Source organism: Podarcis filfolensis, assembly GCF_964270895.1.
Source record: "Podarcis filfolensis genome assembly, chromosome: 11".
Lineage (NCBI taxonomy): Eukaryota > Metazoa > Chordata > Lepidosauria > Squamata > Lacertidae > Podarcis > Podarcis filfolensis.
This window is the reverse complement of record NC_139613.1, coordinates 1,302,327-1,315,372: the sequence shown is the minus strand read 5'-3', so window position 1 is coordinate 1,315,372 and position 13,046 is coordinate 1,302,327. Positions and strand designations below refer to the sequence as shown.

At 46.6% G+C, this 13,046-nt stretch overlaps 1 protein-coding gene across 1 annotated transcript; it reads right to left on the bottom strand.

The window, feature by feature from the left end:
• Window positions 1-1,261: 1,261 nt before the first annotated feature.
• Window positions 1,262-9,030, bottom strand: CCL19 (C-C motif chemokine ligand 19). Its single transcript, XM_083575953.1, has 4 exons — window positions 8,782-9,030; window positions 7,399-7,522; window positions 3,209-3,305; window positions 1,262-1,800 (listed from the first exon to the last, which is right to left on the bottom strand). Exons 1-4 carry the CDS (start codon window positions 8,858-8,860, stop codon window positions 1,777-1,779), a joined length of 324 nt encoding a protein of 107 aa, XP_083432079.1. The 5' UTR covers window positions 8,861-9,030; the 3' UTR covers window positions 1,262-1,776.
• Window positions 9,031-13,046: the final 4,016 nt, after the last annotated feature.

The window sequence follows — 13,046 nt, the reverse complement described above, 5'->3', positions numbered from 1 at the left end:
CAATTACTCAACTTTTTCTGAACTTCCCAGTTTTGTCATTCAGATTTCTAATTCAGCATTGAAAATCACATTTTGGATGTGAAGTGTTTGCATCTGGTAATGCCCTAGCCTTTGTTCATGAATCTTTTGACAGTTTGAATCAGCTGTCAAACCCTCATTATCACTGCAAGTGATATTCAAAGGCAGCCTGGTAAAATGTCTCTGCTCTGCACTGTCATGGAAATATATTGGGTTCGTTCTAAGCCACACTTCTGGTTCACAACTGGCCTAAATTGAAAGTGAGCCCAGAATCCTCAGCAACGCATAAGGGGTTTTGTAGCAGATGTGCAGGTTCTCTTGGCAGAAGAGACCATTTGTCCCTGAAGACTGGAAACAGATTCAGATGTCAGTGCTATCAAGCACCAAGCAGCCCATGTACTGTCACGCACCAGCTGTAAGGCATTAAACACTGAAATCCCAATATCATTGGATACCCAATATCAACTAGCTAGAAAACATTCAACAAATATTCAAGGAATCAGACAACCTCTGGAGAAGATGAACAACAAAATTCACAAAGGAGAAGTTCAAGGAGCGTTTGAGAAGCAAATTCATCCCAGATCTGCCTTAAAGTTCCTGTTTTGTGGTTATGAATGTTGCATCTGTCTCGGATTGGGGCCTTTGTGCCCCATCACGCGCTCTGTCTTTCTCATCCTTGTGTTTCCACTATCTTGACTAGCTGCCCCGTTGCATCATTGTGAGTTTTCCTTCCTTTCTTTTGCCAAATCACACCACCAAGATCCACAGGGTTCCTCGCAGATAGTATGGTAATTTTCTTGGCCTTGTATAACAGGCTATTTGTTTTGGCCGATAAAAGATAAAAAACTACCTTTTGGGCACCCAGATTGCATGCATGATTGTTAGCTTTGACTTAATTTCCATTAAGAAACATTTTTAAACATGCGCAGAGGCAATTCCAGGCCATGTTTAAAAAAGCCAAGGGTTCTGGCACACCTAACACACCCAAGGATGGTTCTACAATATGCCCACATTGCTAAGCTAGTCAGGGGATGATGGGAGTTGTAGTCCAGCAACATCTGCAGGGCCACAGCTGCCCCAAACCAGGTTCATACCAATGTTCTGCATTCTCCTCCTCTTCTTCGCCCTAACACCTTCATCTTTTGCAGCCTCATAATCCTCATAATTTGCTTGTTGTTTTTTTTAATTATTATTATTATTATTATTATTATTATTATTATTATTATTATTATTATTATTATATTGTTCCTTAACCCACCAAATGCACCACCAGCAGCACAATTTCAAGATTTCAGAATAACAAGGAAACAGCCCAAGCAATTGAAGGCGAACTCTCTGTTCCCTGAAGAGCAGCGAATGTGGGCAGATTGTGGCTAGGAAGAAGGCAAAGCAGCCTCCAAGGCAGCTCAAGGTTAAATGGGCCGCCTATTAAGACAGTGGGAAGTTTTGAACCTCAGGAAACTGGGATTTATGTATGAAGGTGTATAGCAAACAGCTGGGAGCTTTTGCAACTGGTGGGGTTTGAATCAGCTAACTCGAGATGGATATTTGCAAATGCAAGAATGCAGCAGAAAGACTTTACAATGGTCTAGAGGCAAAGACCCCCCATTTCCAAGGGGGCAAACTGCTCAAACGCAGGAGCACAAAGAAGGACGTTGCTGGATTAGATGCGTGGTCCATCTTGGGGAAATGCAGGCATTGGATGAAGCTGATTGCTCGAGGTTCCTCCTCTAGGATGAAAGGGGGTCAGCCAGCCATCTAGAAGGAACGCCAGGATGACCTCTGGGAAAAGAGGGAAAGCAACATTAATGGATTGGCCAGCCCAACCTGCCAAACTCAGCATTTCTTCAGGTGGTTGTCCCATCCAGACAGAAGGGCTCAGCAGGTCAGGTTGTCCCAAGGCCCACCATTGTATACTGACAACCAGGGAAGTCAAAACTGCTTCAATCAGCAAAATTGGCCCTATTATGGGTCCTGCCCAACCCCCATTCCTCAACTGTAATGACTCAATCTTTCCGTGTGGCAGCACCTACGTTTTGGAACTCCCTGTCCATTTGGTCTCAAGCAGGCACCTTCACGGGGCTCTTTTTGGCACCTGCTAAAAGCATTTTCATTTTGACAAGCCTACCCAGATGTTTGGCAGGTTGATGAGAGTCTTGGGTCTTATCCACACATCTTCTTTTCCCACTGCTTTCACTTGGGGAAAACCACTCTATAGTGTTCAGTCGGAACAAACAGCCATTTCGGTTTCCTCCGGAATGATGTTTGCTCCGATTTAGCACCAAAGAGTACATTTTCCCTGGGAAAGGGGTGGGGCAAAGGGGAAGCCACTTGGAGCTGGGCTCGCTTGGCACAAGACAAGAAGAAGTGTGAAGGAGTCCTTAATCTGATTTCAGTCTATTGTCATTTTACATTTTTGAATGTCTTGCATTATTGCTCTTAACTGCTCTTAGTGGTGATTTTATTGGTTTCTCTTTTTTTGCAAACTGCTTTGAGGTGTTCCTTTTACAATCAAGCAGTGTATACATTTGATGAAATAAAAACGAACAAACAAGACTTTTCCAGACCCCGTTTCTTGCCTTTGCTGGGACTAATTTTGCCACCCCTTTCCAGCCCCACATTCACTGATGCCACACAGAAGATGGAGGAAACTTGTTTTCTGCTGCTCCAGAGGAGGGGATCTGAACCAACGGATTCAAATGACCAGAAAGGAGCTTCTGATGAAACATCAGGAAGAACTTTCTGACGGGAAGAGCCACTTGACAGTGGAACGGACTCCCTCAAAAGTCCTTCCTTAGGGGATTTTAAGTAGAGGTTGGGTGGCCATCTGACTTGGAAGAGTTAGTTGAGATTCCTGCATTGCCAGGGGTTGGACTAGATGACCCTTGGGGTCCCTTCCAACTCTACAATTCTGTGATTCTATGACCCCAGGGTCCCCTTGCAACTCTATGCCTCTATGACCTCAGAAGTTGGTGGCTTGTGAGAGAGGCTGCCATTTGAATCCATTGGATTGGATCCTACTTGAGACCTCAAATAGATCTCACAGCAGCTTTCATCTGGGGAAAACCACTCTGTAGTGTTCAATTGGAACAAACAGCCATTTCAGTTTTCTCCGGATTGACGTTTACTCCAATTTAGCACCAAAGAGTACATTTTCCCTGGGAAAGGGTGACTAAAAAAGACACCTCACCCTGTTATGGTTTCGGCGGTTCAACGTCTCTTTCAGATGCTTCACCCACGGGGTGTGGGGAGGGGCGCATAGGTTCCTCCCTCTGATGGTGATGAAACTGGAAACACAAAGAACAGGAAAAAATATGACCAGATGACCAGGATGCCTCTGCCATCTTAGATATCCCTCTTGTTAACCCCCTCCTCCCTCATGAAATATCTGTATTGCATGGCCTAAAGCAGTCCCCCCCCCCTTTTTGTATAATTTTTATTATTTTTTTCTGTTTTGCATTTTGGAATATTCATTTAAACAACCTTAAAATATCAATATTTCCTTTCTTCTCTTTCCATGGTTCATTTTGCATACCACAAATCCCTGCATATTTTACATCCATTATTACATCCGTCAAACCTTATCTATGCTGCTGAATTTATCTTAATGCTGCCGACGTTTTCAAGTGTACACAATTCCCCCCCCCATATAGTCAATAAACATTTTCCAATCTTCTTTAAACAAATGTTCTTCTTGTTCTCTTATTCTATAAGTTAGGTCTGCAAGCTGCGCATATTCCATCCGTTTAAGTGGCCATTCTTCTTTGGCTGGGACCTCCCTCGTTTTCCATGGAGGTGGTGGCCCCTGAAGGGGCAATGGGATTACCTTGGGGTTGCTAAGAGGCAAGAGGGTGGCAGTGGATCACTGGATCAAGTTCACCCATTTCGTTGAATTAATTAAACTAAGTAGCTTTCATTGATTTTGAATAGATGTGCAATTAATTGTTACCGTTTCAAATTTTATTGCATTATTCGCTTCCTTAGTGGGAGCCACTATTCTGAACGATGCTTTTCTTTTTTTTATATATAATAATGTTTTATTAGGTTTAACAACAAAAAGATACATCCAGACATAATACAATAAACACACACAAAAATAAAAAACACAACAGTGCAATCTTTCACAAAAAGGAAATGAACAATCAACACACCACAAATAACATAAATAACATAAGGCAAACACAAATCTCTCTTTTCTAGTTATTCATCTTTGATTAACTTAATTTCCTGACTTCCTCACACCTCCCTTTTTTGTATCCCTCTTTAACAGTTAGCTCAGCAAATTCATATCGTACTACTGAACGATGCTTTTCTATGGGGTTGGGTAGGGGCCACTGGGGATAAATTTATAGAACCAAGCAGGCAGCGCCTCCAAAAAGTTTGGGTGCCAGAGATCTATAGGCAGCACTTGCCACGTTGCCCCCCCCCCAGGAGGAAAGGTGGGGCCAAATGACCTTTTTCATGCTTTCTGGTTCTGTGGAGCCCTTTATCGGTGAGAATCCATGATTAAGTTGCCAGGGGAAATGGTCCATGCAACTCAACACTTTTGCCACTTCTTGAAAGCAACCGAAGTTGCCTTGATGGGATCTCGTTCCACCTCATTTGCACAGCCTGGCACCGTGCCAGGGAAGTCGCTGTGAACGGGACATGGTAGCTGAAGTTTGTGCAATGTTCTCTCAGCCTCGCTTTTGGCTGCAAGCCACAGACCACAGAAGTCGTTTTATTTGCATGGAAGTTGATCCCATTATGTGCCTAGATAGTAGCAGGGGAAGACCATGTAAACCTGAACTTTGCTCTCTTTGTTCACAGCCGGAGGGCAGAGGAATGGAAATGCAACAGATATTTCCCTCTTGTGGGTTTAACAGAGCATGGAACGGGTTGTAGTGATGTCAGGTTACAAGAAATGCAGGACTCAAGGGATTGCAGGCTCCGGGACTGCAAGGAGAGGTTTCTGGTTACACTGATTGTCCCAGACAACAGACACTTCTTAAACTAGATGAAAACAGGCATGCTTAACTCCTCTGAACTTTGAATTCTTCCTAAGACAACCCTCCACCCATCTCAAAGGAGGACTGTGAAGTCCTCATTTAATATAAGACAGGGTTACTAAACTTTGTAGGCCCAGAACAAGAAGTCAACTCATAGTAACTGGAAACAATGTTTGTCATTACCCATTACTACAAAGCCAACACAATATTACTTCATTTAGGGTTTTTCTAAAAAAATAAATCACTTTCCACATAGGGTGCTCTTGCTCAACAGCACATGGCTAGCAACTACATGGGACAGAGAAGGAGAATGTCTCCTCCAAGATTCCCCAAACTGATGCCCTCCAGCTGTTTTGGACTACAACTCCCATCTGTCCCAGCCAGCTAGTGCCGATGGGAGTTGTAGTCTGCAGCTTCCGTAGAGCAACAGGTTGGTGGAAGTTTGACCTATCAGCTGCCGTTTGGGTCTGGGATGGCTGGTTAAGAACATAAGAAGAGCCAGGCCAAAGGGGGTCAACCAAGTCGAGCCTTCGGTTCCCACAATGGTCAACCAGATATCTCAAAGGGGTTTGAGCCCAAAAGCCCTCCTGTGGTTTCTGGAAACTGGCCTTCAGATGCAGAGCCCAGTCATCCTGCCTAGTGGTTGCTGCATGCTGATAGGAGGAATACCCATCAAGTAGGAAGCGCATAAAGGAATGGACGTGGGGAGAATCCTTTGTTCCTTTCCCCACACCTGGGCTTGTGGGAATCATCTGAGCATATCAGGATCCCAACCACCGCTCTCATTGGGGTCAACTAATCCTCTATGCCAGGTGGGGTTCCATCTCCCCAACCCTGCAGCACCTCCAACCTGACCCCCAAGCTGTGTCCTTCCTTCAAGGGAAGGCTGAAGCTCCAGACCGTTCCCACACCAGACACTTTGTCCTGGAGGAAGCTGCCATGGGCTTCTTGCACACTTGACTGCGTGGCCAAAGGTGACTGGAAGCGTGTAAATTCAGCACCACCGAGAAAAGTCACTGGAGCAGAGGAGATGTGGAATGAAGATAAATGGGGGCCACAAAGGTCTGCAAGAGGGCAGCCAGGCAGGTGGGAACGGGACACCCAGGACGAGAAGCCCCTGCTGTCACCAAAGTTAATTGGCAGCAAAGTTAATTCAGCCATGGTGCATCGCCTCTTCTGGGCTGTCCCCGCCAGCTGCAGTTCCAGCCCTTTCTTTTCCTTCTAAGCATGTTTGAGCTCTTTTTAAAAACACCCAAGGAATCGTAGACTCATCACCAAGGGTCATCTAGGCTGACCCCCCTGCAATGCAGGAATCACAGCTAAAGAACCTCTGACCAGTGCTGGATTTACACATAAGCTAAACAAGCTATAGCTTAGGGCCCCCCAAAAAATTTAAAGGGGGGAAAACTGGATGTACATTTCCAAAATATGAGATAAAAAACAAATGAAATAAAACCTACATACAGCAACAGTGTTTTGTGTTGTGTAGGCTCCTATGATGCTCCCTAAAATTGTATTTCAGTTCAACAATTACTTTGATAAAATACATATTTTGTTATGTGCAAATGGCTTGAGATACTTATTAGGTCCATAAATTACCATATAGCATATATCCAACACAAAAAACAGCAACAATTTGTTGTTGACAAAGGACAGCTAGACATATAAAGGGTCCCATTACCTTCAGTAGCTTAAAGGTAAAGGTAAAGGGACCCCTGACCATTAGGTCCAGTCATGACAGACTTGGGTTGCGGCGCTCATCTCACTTTATTGGCCAAGGGAGCCGGCGTACAGCTTCCAGGTCATGTGGCCAGCAGGACTAAGCCGCTTCTGGCGAACAAGAGCAGCGCACGGAAACGCCATTTACCTTCCTGCCGGAGCGGTACCTATTTATCTACTTGCACTTTGTGCTTTCGAACTGCCAGGTTGGCAGGAGCAGGGACAGAGCAATGGGAGCTCACCCCATCGTGGGGATTCGAACCGCCGACCTTCAGATCAGCAAGTTCTAGGCTCTGTGGTTTAACCCACAGCGCCACCCGCGGCCTCATCAAACCTAAATCGGGCCCTGCCTCTGACAGAAGGCCACCCCAGCTCTGCTTAAAAACCTCCTTTGAAGAAGAGCTCATCGCCTTTTGAGGGAGTCTCCTCCACTGTTGAAGGCTCTCACCATCAGAAGAGTCTTCCTAATGTTTAGTCAGAATTCTTTTCATGTAATCTGAACACACTTCACTGGGTCCTGCGCCCTAAAAAGGCTTGTGTGGCACCCCCTATTTTCTTCTCCTCTCTGATTTGCTAGAGGTCTATGCAAGGGCGCACAATGATCTATGTACACACTACCCCCTCCCCTTTAAAAAGCCGGCTCCTGGAATGCAAAGTAGGGGCCACAACTTACATCACAGCCCGGACTGGGCAGCCGTCTTGAACATACTGGTCCCGGTAATCTCGGACAACTTTGGCAGGAATGGGCATTGAGCTAGTTCTCACACAGCAGTCCATGACCTGATAATCACCAGAAACTGAGGAAAGGAAAGGAAAGGAAAAATCAATGTGTAAGGGAGGGGAAACGGAGGCTCTGCCCTTCTCTCCGCTCACTTTGCAATCCAGGTTAGAGGAAGAGAAGCACCTTGCTCCAAGGCCACCCGTTGCCCCTTCTCTGCCACAGCAGGCACAGCCCAGCCAGAGCTGGCAAGGATCCCATCTGGCAAGTGGGCAAGTGGACAAGGGGAAAGGAGCAACAACATCTTCATCCATCAGGTCAGCTTCCTCCAGAAGGTACTGGCTGCCGGCATCTACCTGCATAGCCCAAATCTCCAGGGTCCTCTGACTACAAGGCTATAGTAGCAGAAGCAGAGGCCAGTCTTGTGGGACATGGCAGCAAATATAAGGCAGTAAACATGAAAAAGGGTTGCAATCAGTCTGAAAAGGGTATTTCCAAACTAGACATGCGGGCATTAAAATGGCAAATAGTATTTATTTTTATTTCAGAAAAGGTATATACCACTTGATTGTTTTGAAAAAAGCCTCAAAGAGAGCTAAACCATAAAATTATCGGTTTTAAAAACCCCATGAAAACAACTCTGCAAATCATTCAGAACATAAAATCAACAATAAACTAAATGTAGATTAAAGTATATTTTACATTATAGATGTCTGGACAGACTTCTCTAAACAACAATGTTTCAGCCGGTGCTGGAAAGGGCACAGGGAAGGTGCCGGCCTGGTGTCAATTGACAGGGAGTTAGAGGTGCCACACTAAAAGACTGATTTCTTACAAATGAGGAAGGGGTGACACCTGCAGCAGTGCCAGTTCTGCTGTCTGAAGCAGTCAGATGGGCAAGGTGATCTTGCAGGCAAACTGGTCCTCAAGTTGCTAAGGGATTTAACACTAAGACCTTGAACTTGGCCCAGAATCAGATTAGAAACCAGTGCAGATCTCTGGGCGCAAGGCCTCCCTCCTGTCAGCAACTGCGTTGCAGCATTCTGCACCGACTGCAGCTTCCATAGCAAGCGCTAGTGAAGACCCACCATTTGCCAGAGAGGAGGCTTAACTGCTAGAGGACGCAGCCCAGGTCGAGGGACTTCCCCATTATTTACTGGGAGCCAGAGAGCATTGGCAGGGAGAAGCTTGAGTGCCAACTTCAAGGCAGTGGAATTCAGGAAGGGAGAGAGGAAGAGGAAGGAGTCCCCTGCCCTGGAGAGGCCCAGCCGAAAGAGCTCCTCAACATTGGACCCAGCAGTGTGGCAGCCCAGAAGGGGAGAAGATGTTGTCTCTTACCCTGCTGGGTGCTCCAGACACAGAGAGCCACCAAACCAAGGATCCAGCCGCCGCCGCATGCTGCCATGCCTGCTGCCATGCTGTGGGTGCCAAGGATGCCGCAGAGAGGAAGAACGACCCAGCCAGCCCCGGTAGCTGATGCTCTAGTGTGGAGCCAGCTCCCGCCTCTCCTATTTATTGTGATCCCTTGCTCTCGTTTTCACTTTCTTGGTGTGAGTAACAGAGGAAATCCCAGGGAACCAGAGACAGAGGTGAGCAAGAAGAGGCCCAGGCAGGGCTTGTGGCCCGGGCACTGTGCCAGGAATGCCAGCCTGCTGCAGCACCTGAGGGCTTGGTCTCTTTGCTCAAGGGACGTGGCCTGAGTCCTGGAGAATGTGAAGGGGTTCTTGGGCAGAGAGAGGCAGAATCATCGAACTGTAGAGTTGTAAGGGACCCACAAGTGTCACAGAGTCTAACCCCCTGCAGTGCAGGAACCACAGCCGAAGAATCCCTGGCAAATGGCCACCCAACCTCTGCTTAAAAACCTCCAGTGCGGTAGAGCCCAACACCTCACAAGGGAGTCCATTCCACTCTCAAACAGCTCTTAGCATCTGGAAGTTCTTCCTGATATTTAGTCAGAATAGTCCTACCCTCCAGAGCAGGAGAAAACAAGCTTGCTTCTTCTTCCATGGGGCAGCCCTCCAGATATTTGAAGATGGCTCTCATATCTGATCTCAGCCTCCTCTTTTCCAGGCTAAACATACCCAGCTCCTTCAACCGCTCCTCATAAGGCTTGGCTTCCAGACCCTTGGTCATCTTGGCTGCCCTCCTCTGCACATGTTCCAGCTTGTCGATATCCTTCTTAAATTGTGGTGTCCAGAACTGGACATAGTATTCCAGGTGTGGTCTGATCAAGGCAGAATAGAGTGGGACTATGCTTCTGTTGATGCAGCCTAGAATAGAATTAACTTTTTATGCTGCTGCATCACAATGTTCTCATGTTCAGTTTGTGGTCCACTAAGATCCCTTTTGCATGTACTACTAGCAAGGCAGGTGTCCCCCATCCTACGTTTGTGCAGCTGGTTATTCCTGCCTATGTGCAGAACATTTTTTTTTTCTCTATGGAAATTCATTTTGTTAATTTTGGTCTAGTTCTCCAAGACTAGTGCTACAGGGTTGGGTAAAAAAAAGGGGGTGCTTGCTAATGGGTGCTGATGTTTCTGCAAAATGGAGCTATAGTTCAAATGGTGGTGGGATCCTGGAACAATCTGGTTTGCCATTTGCATTGTAGGGTTCCAGTCAATTGCAATTTCGGTGTGGGATCTAGTCCCATACCACCAAATTCATGCTGTCAAATTATGGTTGATATTGGGAGGCCTTGAGCAGAAAACTCACTTCCTCCAGAAGATCGTACTCTTGGCAAGAAGGAAAGTGATGGGGGAATGCTGGGAAATGGGGGGGTAATGTTTGCTTTGACACAACATGCAGGGCAAAGTTAAACTAGGGAGGCAGTGATGGCTCCCAACCTAGATGGCTTTAACAGAGGATTGAACAAATTCATTGAGGAGGAGAGGGATATTGAGGACTACTAGCCGGGATGGTTATGCTCTGTCTCCACAGTCAAGGCTGCAATGCTCCTGAATGCCAGTTGCTGCAAAATGCAGGACAGGAGAGGGCTCTTGTGCGTGGCTCCTGCTTGCGGGCTCTTTTTATAGTCTTACGTTCTTCAGGTGCATGTGTGCAATGAAAGGGAGGCCATTTCACAAACTAGACCACAGCAGCTACTGTCTGGTCACAATGAAGATGGAATTTCAAGGAACATTGTTTTATGTTTTTAACAGCGTCTAACCTCCCCACAATGGGATGCGGGTGGTGCTGTGGGTTAAACCACTGAGCCTCTTGGGCTTGCTGATCAGAAGGTCGGCAGTTCGAATCCCCACAACGGGGTGAGCTCCTGTTTTTCGGTCCCTGCTCCTGCCAACCTAGCAGTTCAAAAGCATGTCAAAGTGCAATTAGATAGGTCGGTACTCTGGCGGGAAGGTAAACGGTGTTTCCGTTCGCTGCTCTGGTTCGCCAGAAGCGGCTAATTATGCTGGCCACGTGACCTGGAAGCTGTACGCCGGCTCTTTCGGCCAGTAAAGCAAGATGAGCGCCGCAACCCCAGAGTCGGCCACAACTGGACCTAATGGTCAGGGGTCCCTTTACCTTTACCTTTAACCTCCCGACAAAGAGATGAGAGTGTATGCTCAATAAACACTTTGTCTGGAAGTCCCCAGTGCTGCATTAAGTAAATGTTATTCCCCACCCATTTGCAGTGCATTTCCCCTCATTTTCCTTATTGCAAAAAGTCTGATTTGGGGTGCAAGAGCATCTGTTTGTGCAAGTTCTTCCCATCAACTTTAATTGCACAACCTGCATAGCGACTGTCTGGAAATGCCCTGGGTTTCTCCCTTCCCTCTCCCTATCCCCTGCTCAGTTTATAGACATAATTCTGTGCCTTCATTTACCATTTCCTCCTGGAACATCTGACTGCTTGTGGGGAAAGGGAGCACCAAGGAAACCCAAGTATTGCCCCAGAGAGTGAACAGAGTCCCTTCCCCACACCACTGGGGGCAAACTGACCTCTGGGTGACCAGAAAGTTTACTTGGCCAATGATGGGCTAGATCAGGGCCAATAAACTGGACTGAATGCTAGCAAGATGGATGTGCTCTGTGGTTCCCATGTCCAGGTCATTGATCAATTGCCTGCTTTTTGATGGGGTCCTATTCCCCCGAAACAGCAGGTTTGTAATCTGGGGTGTTCCTGGATCTATCTTGGTTGCTAAAGACCCAGGTGACTTCAGTGCCTAAGGATGCCTTCTACCATCTTTGGCTGGTAAGACAGCCATGGCCGTTTCTGCACCAGGATAGCCTGTCCACACTGTTGTCTAATCACCAGTAACCTCCAGGCTGGATTGCTGCAAAACACTTTATGTGGGGCAGCCCCTTGAGGTTGGTCAGAAGCTGCAGCCAATAATAATAATAATAATAATAATAATAATAATAATAATAATAATAATAATAATAATTTATTATTTATACCCCGCCCATCTGGCTGGGCTTCCCCAGACACTCTGGGAGGCTTCCAACAAAATATTAAAATACAGTAATCCACCAAACATTAAAAGCTTCCCTAAACAGGGCTGCCTTCAGATGTCTTCTAAAAGTCTGGTAGTTGTTGTTCTCTTTGACATTCCACAGGGCAGGTGCCACTACCGAGAAGGCCCTCTGCCTGGTTCCCTGCCAAGGCAAATGCAGTAACTCACCTGCTCACAGAGGGAGGATATTGCGCCGCAAGTTGTCTTACTGTTGGGAGAATTGTGCTGGCTGCCAGCTGGTGACCTGGCTAAGTTCAAGATGCTGTTTTGGGAGGATGATGCCCTATGCAGCTCAGGATCAGGATACCTCCAATATCGTCTCTGCACTCGGCAGGTGAGTGCATCTTTTCAGGAGGTCCATTCCTTTAATTTGGAGGCACTGGCCCTTTGGAACTGCCTCCCACTTGAATATTAGATGGGCACTCTCCCCATTGACTTACTGCTGCCTACTGGGGCCCTTTCTCTTCTGACGAGCCTTTCATTCTGTGCTGACCACAATGTCTGCAACTGACTTACGAAATACCCTTTATGGCTCCTGTGCAGCCTTCTAAAAGCCATCTGTAGAAGTTTTCAGAGGAAGCTGCTCTTTCTCTCCAGCAGAGACTTCTCCAGGCACTGGATCCCCCTTTTTACATGCCAGAAATGGAATACAGTATGTGGTCTACCACTAAGCGATAATCCCTCTGCCCTGGGAACTACTGATGGCGGGGTTAGCTGTGATTCCCACACTGCTGAGGGTTGGACTAGACAAACCTTTGGGTATCTTCCAACTCTCCAAATCTATGATTCTCTGATGAAGGAAAAAATGGAGTTTCCTCCTGGCAGTCTGCAAAACTGTGACCAGTAAGCTCAGCAAATCAACCCAAGTCTGCCTGTTTCTTACATCCTGGAGTCTGCTTGGCTCTCTCCTGAGACAACTCATCACAGCAATTACTATCTCTTTCATTTTTTTCTTAATCTGCAGCGTTGCCCTGCAAACGATTTCTTTTCACAGAATTCTGTACCCTTCCCTTTCCAGAGAAATCATGTTGAATTCCCCACTTCTCCACATGTTTGGGAGAGGGGGGTTGAAATACTTTGAAAGAAGGTTTCAAAGTGAAATTGAGGTCCCTTCCCCTTTTCAGAGATACATTTCTTTCCATATAGCCC

Bases quoted from the DNA above. Each gene is read 5' to 3' on its own strand.
- CCL19 (XM_083575953.1), bottom strand. From the start codon at position 8,860: ATGGCAGCAGGCATGGCAGCATGCGGCGGCGGCTGGATCCTTGGTTTG. The intron at 7,523-8,781 runs GTAAGAGACAAC...TCCTTTCCTCAG, and splicing joins TGTCTGGAGCACCCAGCAGG to TTTCTGGTGATTATCAGGTC. The intron at 1,801-3,208 runs GTGAGGTGTCTT...CTCTTTTCCCAG, and splicing joins ACCGCCGAAACCATAACAGG to AGGTCATCCTGGCGTTCCTT.